Source organism: Lactuca serriola, chromosome 4 (genome assembly GCF_051521515.1).
Source record: "Lactuca serriola cultivar US96UC23 chromosome 4, Lser_US96UC23_V15, whole genome shotgun sequence".
NCBI classification, from domain to species: domain Eukaryota; kingdom Viridiplantae; phylum Streptophyta; class Magnoliopsida; order Asterales; family Asteraceae; genus Lactuca; species Lactuca serriola.
Genome location: NC_136411.1, coordinates 187,843,796 through 187,856,295, shown reverse-complemented (window position 1 = coordinate 187,856,295; position 12,500 = coordinate 187,843,796). Strand labels below are relative to the sequence as shown.

Here is a 12,500-nt window from a genome sequence, read left to right as displayed (position 1 = left end):
GAATGATTTCAACCAAAGTAGTAAAGATCGAGATCCTACATATGATTTTTTTTAGGTTTGCAAGATCGAGATTGTAACACTGGGATTGAGATCCTAAGATCCCACAAAACATTAATAAAAAGGTAATTGATCATATATAAAACTTTTTCCCGTATATCGTAGTTAAATAGCTCTAAAAAGAAAAGTAATGATCATTTAGTGGTTAATAACATGGTTAAATAGCTAAAAAGAGTACTAATACTAACTATTTATAATACAAAAATAGAAATTCACAACCTTCATGTTGTTTACTTTAATTGTAATGAGGAAATCGATAACAATTTCAACTTTTAAAACTCAATTAAAAACCACAATTTCTCAAGCTCTCAAGGAAAAAGACTTAAAGGGTAAAAGAAAAGAAATCGAAAAAAAAAGCTCACATTTATTGTTGAGCTTAAACTATTGAATGAAGAAACTAATACCAAGCTAAAGCTAGGTCTCAAAATCTACCATCGATGAAGGTAAAATGTAAAAAGAAAAAAAATTATATGGTTGTTGGTCATTTACGGTTCAAAAAACAGTGCAAGAATAGGGTTATTTTCGATTGCGCATTGTGTAAGGAGACCAAGTGAATCAGTAAATTGATAAAAGATAGTAAAAACTGGATCAAAAATTAGGAATGGTAGGATCAAATCCCAGTCCTAAGATTCTGACTGCAATCATACACATAAAACGATCCTCTTGCGATTCGACAATGTTTTTATAGGTAGGATCGTAGGATTTCAGGATCTTGACAACTTTGATTTCAACTTTTAAATGATTAAGAGAAGATAGAGTTCCTTAACCAATCAAAGGTCATTCAAAGGCTTTTGATTCATTCAAAGAGTATACCAAACACACCGAAAACTGACCAATTCATTTACTTCAAAATGTTCATTCAGGTCTTAGGTTTACTGAAACTAAATGAAGATGATGTTTAGAAGTTAGAGGTGTACACGGCCTCTTAATCCCTACCCTTTTCCACCATCAAAATACATAACCTAGATCAATTGTGACAATCACTATAAAAGTATATCAAGAATTATATAGAGAAAAGAACTATAATGAAATATAATAAGAAAATTATCAACCAAAATCAACAAGTAAAGTCAAGTCAAGTCGTGTTTATTTCAAAAAGATGAAGTGACACCATACCATTACCATAAACTTACACACACAAATGTTAACAAAGTAACCACCCCTTACTACTTTTACTTACTTAGTACTTTACTTAGTGGTTGTTGTAGGTTTCCCAAGTTTCAAATCTTCCAATTTTGTGCCAATTTCAGCGGCTGTTATTGGTTTGTTCACCACCTCTTTGGTGGTTGATGGGCCATTTGGAACAGAGTTTTCTTTCTCCTTTTGATTCTGATTCATAGTCAAAGGCATTGTTTGCCATATTCTTATGGTTCCATCTTCGGATCCAGATGCATATGATTCACCCCCTGGTGAAAACCTCACACAATGGACTGGACCATGGTGCCCCTTGTTGATTCCTACATTTACAACAACACCCTTCGCTTTTTAAAATAATATTTTTAATAATTGGTTAGATGGAATGGAATGAACAAAGTAAGGTAGCGTTTGGTATGCAGTATTCAAAGAGGGAACGGAATGTAACATTACTATTGCCATGAAGGAATGGAATGGAGCATTTTCATCACACATATACTATAATCATGAATTACTTTTATTCATATAATCTTCAATACGATTAATCTTTTTAAAATTTTCATTCAATGGTAATGCTCCATTCCATTCCCTCTTTGGTCACTGCATACCCAACACTACCTAAGTACATTATGTTCAACTTTCTATCCATTTGAAACATCTCAATTTTAGCAAAATTACTAATTTACATATTCGACCTTTTAGAGATTTTTTTTTTTTAAAAAAAAATCATACCAATTTCTTCGCCAGTATTGAAGTCAAATAGTCGAATCCACATGTCTTCCCCTCCAGCAATAAACTTGTCACCAAATTTTGGCTCCAATGATGCTGATTCCACATTGCATGGCATCTCATAACTTTTCACCAATCCAAAACTATACCATAAAAATATAAATTATATAGTTTATAAAGTATTATATACAAAATATTAAAAAAATGGTTTTATTAAAAAGAAAACATACTGGTTTGCATCCCAAAACTTGACAGAAGATCCATCTGCAGTGGTTATATAACGACCATCTTTACTCACTTCAGCACTTGTAACAGATGCTTTTGTTTCAAGAGTATGAACAATCTTCCCACTTCTCACATCCCAAAGCCTGATTTTTAAATTTACAAAAAAAAAAACAATTTGTAATCCATTAATTCAACAACTAAATCAATACAAAAAAAAAAAAGTTGTCTTATTGAAATTATTCTGTTCTACAGAAATGTTTACAAAGTTTTGCAATATGTCCAATCAATCATGTCAAATGAAGAGAACTCTGATTTCTCCATGTGGCACAAAACAAGACAACTGGAGTGCAAATTATTGAATCAATTTTGTGGCCACATTTCCCATCTTCAAATCAATCTAATCTAATCTACAAAAAGTACATAAATTTTGACCACATTACAAAAATAGTCCCTGTCGTTATTCAAAAATTAGGGTTTCAGTCCAATGGGTTGCTCTTCTTTGGTAACAAACTAACGGCTATTTTTTTTAAATTGATCATTATGCCCTTGTTCTTCCCATCTTCTTTTGCCTCCCTCATCTTCAAGAACTCTAAATATAAACCAAATTCTATGAAACTCTGGATTTAAATTAATATAGAATTCACCCACCTTTCTATTGAAGTGTCTATTGTGAATCAATCATCTTCTCTATCGAATTCTTTTTATTTCTCTTCTTTTTCTTCTTCCAATCATCATCAACATTTCTGGTAAAACTCGATGCTTTTATCTTTCCAATTATATTATTAGATTGATTATGACTATTTGTTCAATACCCTTGAGGGAGATTCTACTTTCTTGAAATACCCATTTGTGTTCTTGGAAACCCTAGCATCATCCAGTGACCTAAATCTTCTTTTCCCATAGCTGAAATCATGATTAAATTTCCACATGGAGCTCTATTTTTTGGGGGGGAATTTAATCCTTGTTAGATGATTTCACCATTGTTTTCCAAGATTTAAAATCTTGCTTTATTATTTACCAAACCAGATGCATGAGCATCATAAATGCATGATCATTACTGCTTATGTGGTATAATTTTCTTTAATCCAATGATTATAACGGGTGTCATGTAGATATCATACATTAAATTTACAAAATGTTTGATTCCATGTGATGTGGTCCACAAATGTCTATGCACGTGTATCCGATAAATACAAATGAATGTTGAGAATATGATATAGATGTGGGGTCCAATCAACACTCCATGTGACTATTAATACAATAGGAATGACTGAATGAATGAACAAATTATAATAAAAAACCTAAATTATTCCCCTGTTTCATTATAAATTTTCCATATATGAAAATAACCCTCAAGTCATGTATGGGTAAAGTGGTTGAATTGTTTGGGTAATGATGTGTATCTTGATAATGTGTTGTATAAGTTTCTTTTCTAGACTGACTAAATCGTCTCTAGATAAAACGAAACGACCATTTTACCCTTACATCCCAACAAACAAATTTCACAAAAATCATCAATTGTAACATGAGAGGAGTTCATGAGATACATGACATACCTTACACCACCAGAATCAGAGCAAGAACTTAATATTGTTTGATCACTATGTAGCCATGCAACAGTCCTCACAGAGCCTGGTGAATCTACAAATTCTCTTGGAGGAGCATCTGGTCGATTTAAATCAAATATACGAAGCATTTTCTCAAATCCACCAGTCAGAAGATAATGTGTATCCTGAAATTTTTTACAAAAAATGTCTGATTTCTATCAGAATCTTCCTTCATAATACATATTTCTGTGTATAAACTATAAAGAAAGATGAAAGAACCTCTGAAAAAGAACATGCTCGAACAATATGCTTGTGGTCAAATGAATGCAGCACATCTCCAGTTAATGCATCCCATAATTTCCTGCAAAGATTACATTCAGAAAGGAAATTTTTGTTATAATATTAACAAAAAGAAGAGCTTTTTATGATGATGAACACATACGCTGAAAAATCAGCAGATGCTGATGCAGCACGTAGAGCATTAGTATCAAGACAGCAACTCCATACGGCACCTTTATGCCCTTCAAAGGTTCCTATCCAGTCTCCAGTTTCTCCATTTCTAAGCATAGGAGTCGAATCTGAATAAAGAGTAACAAAAGATCGAATTTATTTTGGTTATCGTATACACAATATGCAATGTGATGAAGGGACAAATTGTTCATATCAGTAAACTTTATCCAAAACTTGATTTCTTGATCATGATCATATCTATTGTGCTTAAATTAACCTTCTCATGACTAATAGATACAGTTGATGAATCCAAATGTTGATATGATGCTCCGATCTAATATTTATGATTGTTTTACCAGACTGTAGAAAGTATAAGATGGGAGTTGATATACAATTTTATTTGAAGTAAAATTGGGGATGGAGATGTACGACGAACCTTTGCTGGCACTGATAAGGAAAAACCCATCTGGAGTGATCGGGCTATAGAACAAATCAACTACTGGCCGAGAATGCCCATGGCATACGAGAGGAACTGCGACCTTCTTCTTATCCATAATCTCTCTTACAAACCCGAATTACAGAAAACCTTAAAATATGATATCCTTTAGCTGGAAATTGAAATCCAAGTCCCCGATCCTAAATCTAGAAATCAAGGACTAAAACCTAGAAATCGACAATCGACAATTGACCCCAAAAAATGCGCACAATTGCCTAAACGATAAATCTTGATTGTTGTATCGATATCAATAGCGAAATCTTACAAGAAATACTATATATTATATGTGTAAGAAGGAGAATGGCGGCAATCAACACAGGTGGGAAACCTAACTTTTGAACTTTTGATCGCTTCAATAAGATGAATCCACACCTCCTAACCCCAAGATATGCGAAGAACAGATGGAATTATTTCTGGGAACTACAAATAAACAAAAATGAAACAAAAATAATACTAAAAAGTAAGATATATAAGACTACTGCGTACAGGGCTAGGCGCAAGGCTGCCATTGATGCATTTCTTGATTTTTATAGGGTCGATGATTTGGGATTTCTTTCTTGATGGTGGTCCCTGGTGTTCCTTAACGTTTCCATTTTCATCCCCAATGTTATGGAATATTCGGTTAGATGCCCTTGTCACTCAAATGATTTACAAAGAAGCCCTTATGGTAAAGTTGTCTTAATCAATATTTTTTGATAATTGTGCTTGTTAATTATTTATAACTTAATCAATATAGTTTCTGAATAATGTTAAAAACCATATAAATTAATGTCGTATAAGTTACTAATTATTTTTATTTTAGAATGTGTATTTTTAGAACGGCTTATATAAATTATTTTATTTCTAAATCTATACATTTTGTCTATATTTGGACTAAAACCCTTAACCTTTGGCTTAAAGACACATATATGTTAACTTCGGATATCACTATGTCAAAGGCCCTTTGATTTTGTTTTAAAGTATATTATATGATTATTATATGTAATGTGTTTTATTTTGGGATCAATTTTATAAAGAGATTGTTATACATACTTTATGTGAGTTGACGTCTTTGTATCTTATCATGTTTTCTAGTCCTACATTGTGTCTCAAATGATGGTTAGTAGTCAATACCTTAGGTTTTTTGAAGTACCCATTAATAACCACAAATATGATAGGTATCACATCACTATCACATCCTCACCACACACAACCATATTAGGTTGGTATACTCACCGGTGCACATCACTATATCTTTCTTATTTTTTTTATTATTTAAATAAAAAAATGTGTTTATTATTTAAAATGTAGAGAAAGATAAAGAAAGACTGATATTGAATGTGATCACTCGTGCTACATACCACAAATCACAGAGACCATGACCGATCACAAACCACCAAGGTTTGTGATATGTACTCCGAATGACCGTATAGGATACTTTAGATATGCTAAAGACTTTTGTACATTTGGAGACTTAGACTATTAGTCATGACGATTATTTTACTTTATCCCTTTACTAATGGTCTTATATGCGAATTGACTTCCAGTTAGGTTTTGAGTAGTATTCATTAAATGTTTTGAAAAAATCATATTTTATGTTGTGTGAGTTGAAAGGGTTTCTTTAAAAATAAAGCATTGTATCATCAGTAAATGTGAGTAATGTATCTATATCCACCTCTAGTTATGTATAATAATGGTCCACAAACATGATTATGTGTTAGACCTAAAATTTAAGATCATGTCTATTACCTTTTCTACTAAAAAGGGCCTTTGTAACTTCTCCAAGTAAACATTTGGTCATCATTGTCCGACATACATAAGATTCCAAATCAAATAAGTATAATTGTTCATAGTTGTGGAGTTTAGATATGCACTTCTAACTTATGTCTAACTAATTTATGTCTAAGTCGACAATGATGGCGATATGTTTAATTAAAATTAGTTTTATATGTTTTAAATTATATATAGGTATTTCATTTCTAGAATGAATGTCTACATTGAGAAATTGTATTCATTAAAAATTTCTATAACTATAAATAGAAATAGTTTTATTTTTGACAAAATAATCAAAAGCATCATTCAATAAAAGCAACTAAAAGAACAATGTTACTTGTCAAACTACACACAAAATAAGAAAATCCTCAAATGTTACAAAACCATGGAAGGAAATGAAAGTTTATAGAGTTCAAAACTATGCACAAAATAAGAAAATTCTCAAACGTTACAAAACCATGGAAGGAAATGAAAGTTTATAGAGTTCAAATGATACTAACTCTTGTGTTGTTGTCAGCTTTTAAATCCTTTTTTTAAGTTTATAGAGTTCAAATGATACTAACTCTTGCGTTGTTGTCAGCTTTTAAATCCTTTTAAAACCATGGAAGGAAATGAAAGTTTATAGAGTTCAAATGATACTAACTCTTGTGTTGTTGTCAGCTTTTAAATCCTTTTTTTACCCAACTTGCCGAACTTTTGTGTTCTTACAAACTAGTTTATAATCCGTAGGCACCACAGTTATAAAATTAATTAAACTTTTATAGTAAAAGCTCAAAATTATTAATTAATTATTTTAAATAAATTATTATTTAAGATATATTTTTTAGTTATATAAAGTTATAATTGTTGATTGAAATAAATATGTGACCTTATAATTTGTATTAATTTTATTTTTATTTTTATTTTTATTATAATGTTATTAAAGTAAATCGAATGAGAAATTTAAGTTTTGAAATTTGACATGGATAATCAATATGTTGACAAGTGGCATAACATTAATTATGAGATCTAATAAGGTGACACGTAACAAAAGAAAAAAAAAACATTTTTTTATTAGAATAAAAAATTTTGAAAAAAATATGTGGTCAATGAATTTCTATCACATACATGATGTGATAGCTTCACTGGCCTTGTTCTTTTTCACCTCTTCCAGTGCCTTAGGCCATTTTCATTTGCAATGGCCGATCTCACCGTAGTGTCATGATTTCCATTTTTTGGAACCTTTGAAATGGAAAGAAACTCATATTTTAATGATATTCGGAGTTGAACTCGCGTTTAATTATGTTAAACCAATTTCAAACATGAAATCATTCAAGTCTTCGTTTTCTTTTCTCCCAAACAATAGCGATGCTACAAAACCAAAAGCCTTAGGGGTTTTATCCATAAGGTTCTTACCATTTCTCACACATTAACCACACAACTTTTTCTAAATCGAGGCCTTACCTTAACAACTAAGTTTTAATTCAATTTACTTTTTTTTTTTAATTCAATTTACTTCCCCAATAGAAATGGTTGCTTTCACAAATCACCAATATTTCATTTTCATCACGATTAAGGCTTCTACTGTATTATAAAAATATACTTTGAAATTTACAACATGCGTACATTTCATCATAAGGAAGTTTCATTCATGACTCATCATCATTTTTATACATTCATCCGGTTACACAATTAAACACCATTTTAATCCTTTTATATTTACACTTTAAAATTAAAAACATCTAACATCAAATAATGGATAATGCACCCTAAATATCAAAAATCATGAGACATATTAATGCATCAACTTTATAATATTTTTTTTCCTCAAAAAGGATAGATTTTCATTTTCCAAGTAAACATGATTTGTACCTCTAATAAGATTCTAAGTCACTTGAGTTCAAAAGTCTAGATTTTGTTTTAAATATGTTTGGATTGCTTGATACTGTCATTCATGTGTTGAAGATGCATTATATATGCATTAATGAAACAATATTTCACATTAAAAATCACTTAACTGTATATTAAGGAATACCTTCAAGACAAAGTTGCATAAATGATCCATGTGGTTTCTTATTTTCTTTAGGTATGGTCCAAACCTTTTCAAAATTGTGTAGATGGTCCTTTTCACCTAGGTTGGTTGTGGATTTGTTCTTTCTTAAAATTGAAAAGACTATTTTACCTAATTTATTTTTATTTTTTTACAGTTTTTTTTTTAAATTATAACTATCCAGTAATTACTAAAATAGAAAATATCTCACCCTTCACTCCCATCACCTTCTTAAAACCATCACATTCAAACCTTCTTAAAACCATCACATTCGAAACAGAGGTCAATCGATAGCCAACCTTTGGCTTATGGGTGTTCAAGCTTATTAAGGTGCCAAATGATCAAGGAAATGTTTTTGTATCCATTAACAATGAAACTTTTGATCGAACCTTAACAGAAACAAAGCCATTTAATCACTATATTTAGATTAATAATTAATTCTAACAAATCTTGATAAGCCTTAAATCCATATATAACCATTGCTAAGTTTGAATCCAACTCACGAATTAAATTCTTTTTGCTAAATACACCGATTAAGACTACAAATTTTAGATCTTGTTGTAACATCCCAACTTTGATATAAAAAAAAAAGACCTTTTTTTTTTCATTTTCATAAATACATCACAATAAAAGAAAAATATACTTCAAACAAAAAATTTAAAGATTCGTGCTCATGGGCTCCATTACATAAATGAGAAACATTATTGGTCATCAATCAATCTGGAAAAATCTTATCTTATGGCTACATAAAAAGTGTTTCAAATTGAACAAACAAACATAAGATATCATTATATAGTAAATGCAGTAGAGATCAAAATAATGAATAACTTTTTTTCTTTTTTTTTTGCATACAGATACAAGAAAGAGATGGTGAACGTGTGAATGTGACTCACACATTAGTAGGCCATGTTGCTTGAGCAGACATTATAATCCCAACGATTACTCCAAACAATCCAAGAGCACTTCCAAATATTTCTATCACCAAAATCTTCACAAAAAGGGATGAGTTTTGTGCATCTGATAAAGCACAGCTACTTCCAATTATTCCAACACATAACCTGTAAACGATAAACTAAACTGAGTATCTCTTTCTTTTTAACTTAATGAACTTAAGATATATAATTATATATTTTCATAACATACCCACACACAAGATTTGCAAAGCCCACGATGATTCCTGAGGCAAATATTGCGTATCCTGCTCTCATGGATTCTGGTGCATATGTCTGTGATGCTGGGACACTTTCCAGTTTTGTTTGAAGAATGATTGCTACAATCACTCCGTATATAGCAACAGCTTCACAGAAAATTACACTGGAAATAAAAAATGGCAAAATTAAACAAGTAGAATTCTAGTTTTGATCCTGTCAAGATGAAATACATCAATCAATCGCATCAAGTTCATGTATCAACTGGACAATTGGTCAACCATGGATCTTATATCATCTAGTGCAAAATTAATGGTATTTTTGTAATTGGAAAGAGATCATCATGCAAGTGAAGCTCCATTCGATCTTAAATTGCATTTTTCTCAACAGTTATTGAAGATCCTGGTATATTTATCTATCATTCTGTAGCCCTAAAAAAACGCACAATTTCTCAGCAGATACATGCGATTTTGATATTCGTGGACTTCCGTAATGAATCAGGTAAGATAGTCAGATCATATATTGGGATCGTATTATAAATCAAATCAAATTAAACCCTAGGAGTGAAAAAAGGAACCTGATTAGATTTTTGGAGGTAATGCGCGGGGCTTTAATGGCAGCACCAATCAAACTACTTCCTGTAATGTAAATTCCCCTAAAAAACAGAAGGACGATCTACAATCATTATCGAATTGAAAATCGAAACCCTAACATGATTGAAGAGAAGAGAGTTAGAAGATTCAAACCAAGCAGCACCAAGGACAGAAACGCCGATCGATATAGCGATTCCGATGGCCGAAAACGTATAGGGCGAAATCTTGACCAACGCCCGAGCCCATGAGCTTGATGCCCCTATCACTATCGCAGTTCCAGACATCTTCAGATTCAGAATTCACAACACGATGTTTCTGATGACGAAGATTATCATGTTAGTTGTGCATCACAAATTTTCAATAACCACTCAGGTCGGGTCGGATCACAACAGGATTTGGATTGGTATTGAGCCCAGCCCAGTCCCATACAAATCACAAAGGTTTGGCTTATCTTTTAGAGTAAATTACACTAATGGTCCTTATGGTTTAGCATAATTTGTACGTTTGGTTCTTAATTTGTTTCTTTTAATTCGGAAGGTCCATACTATTTGTTTCTGTTACGTGTTTGGTCCCTGTCTTACCTAAAAAACTATTTTGCCATTGATTTTTTAATTTATTTAAATAAACACACCCCCAACCATACACATTCACCTTACCTACCATTCCCTACCATTTTTTTATATTTAAATAATAGTATTTTTAGGTAAAACATGAACCAAGCGTGTAACAAAAACAAACAACAGGGACCAATCGCGTAACAAAAACAAACAATAGGGACTTTTCGAATTAAAAAAATAAGTTAGGGACCCAACATGCAAATTACCCCAAACTATAGAGACCATTCGTGTAATTTACTCTATCTTTTATTACTTTAGAGGTGTACAAACCGTTTTTTTCAAACCGAACCGGTTCGGTTCCTATTCAAGCATAGTAATACTAGTTCAGCCATAAACTGGTTCAGTTCAAACCGATTCCATCATAGAAAAACTCGAACCTAAACCGGTTCAAACGGTTCTAAACCGGTTCGATCGGTTTGACTACCGGTTCCCCGTTATTAAATCGGTTCTAAATTGGTTTCGATGTCTAAAATCTCAAACGGGTGCAAATCGGCGGATCGGTTCTTAAATTGGTTCAGTTCATAGTGGACCGGTTTATAGTAGACTGGTTCATAGTGAACCGGTTTACCGATTCGGTGACCAGTTCGGATCCCGAACAAGTTTTTTTGTGCACCTCTATATTATTTGAAATAAATTTTTTAATTTAAAATTTATATAGATATTTATTTATTTTTTAGAAAAATCAGTTAGTAGAATTATTTAAAGTAACAATCAAATGACTAAAAGGTTAATTGCAACATCTTTATTTTTAATTTAGCTATATATTCTTCAACCTTTAATTTAATTGTTGGGGAGTTAATTTGGTCAATTTTGACTAGTTGGGTTTTTTGTAAGATGTTTTAACAACCTTACTATAAAATAGTTGACGTTAAATATGTCTGTATGTGTGATGTGATTGAAGAAAGAAAACAAGAAAATGACAAACAATCTTAAAGTTGAACGCATGCATATTGCAAGCAACATATTTTGGAACTAATATGGGGAAGAACAGTCAAATCAAAGTTATGTTTTTTAGATAGAATTGTTCAAGCATTATTCATGCCAAAGTCTAAGAATCCAACTTGTAGAGATTGTTGAGTTGTAGAACTTTTGTGAATGTTTGGAAATATTTTCAAGTCTTTATTTATTTAGTATTAAATTCTGAATTAGACATTCAGGGAATTATTTGGTTTTTCGGGTTTACTAATATGTTTTTATATGTGTTTCGGAGAAAAGTATGTATTGTTTGTTAAATATATTGGTGAATTATTTAAAAACTAGTTGCTGATGTATAGGGGATCAATAAGAAAAGGGTTTGTGTAATGGTTAATTGTTCATAATTTTGTATGAAATTATTTCATTAAATTGTGCATGATTGATGGTATTTTAGATATAAGACAAAATATCAAAATAAAAGTTGAGTAAAAGCATGTGTTGCCCATTTATGCAAAACATGACCGTTAGAAGACAATAAAGGGATTTAGGCCTTAGGAAGACGATCAAAAAGTTTTTTCGTTTATGTTTAGGAGAGAAAAAAGAAATTATCTGGATAATTATCATTTGTTTTGTTTATATATATATATATATATATATATATATATATATATATATATATATATATATATATATATATATGCTAAAAAATTATTTAAAAAATTAATATTTACTAAAAATTAAGTATTTGAAAATGTAAAATTTTAAATTTTTAAATTTTTAAATTTATACTATTATCTTAAAATTTGAA

General features: G+C 31.0%; 2 protein-coding genes across 2 annotated transcripts; both read right to left on the bottom strand.

The window, feature by feature from the left end:
- Positions 1-1,122: 1,122 nt before the first annotated feature.
- LOC145103049 (uncharacterized) lies at positions 1,123-5,132 on the bottom strand. Its single transcript, XM_079040581.1, has 7 exons — positions 4,579-5,132; positions 4,135-4,270; positions 3,972-4,053; positions 3,702-3,877; positions 2,151-2,288; positions 1,924-2,063; positions 1,123-1,514 (listed from the first exon to the last, which is right to left on the bottom strand). Exons 1-7 carry the CDS (start codon positions 4,694-4,696, stop codon positions 1,246-1,248), a joined length of 1,059 nt encoding a protein of 352 aa, XP_078896707.1. The 5' UTR covers positions 4,697-5,132; the 3' UTR covers positions 1,123-1,245.
- Positions 5,133-9,075: 3,943 nt separating this feature from the next.
- Positions 9,076-10,574, bottom strand: LOC145103047 (V-type proton ATPase subunit c''2-like). The gene is made up of 4 exons (XM_079040580.1): positions 10,314-10,574; positions 10,145-10,222; positions 9,563-9,733; positions 9,076-9,477 (listed from the first exon to the last, which is right to left on the bottom strand). Exons 1-4 carry the CDS (start codon positions 10,442-10,444, stop codon positions 9,309-9,311), a joined length of 549 nt encoding a protein of 182 aa, XP_078896706.1. The 5' UTR covers positions 10,445-10,574; the 3' UTR covers positions 9,076-9,308.
- Between the last annotated feature and the right edge of the window lie 1,926 nt (positions 10,575-12,500).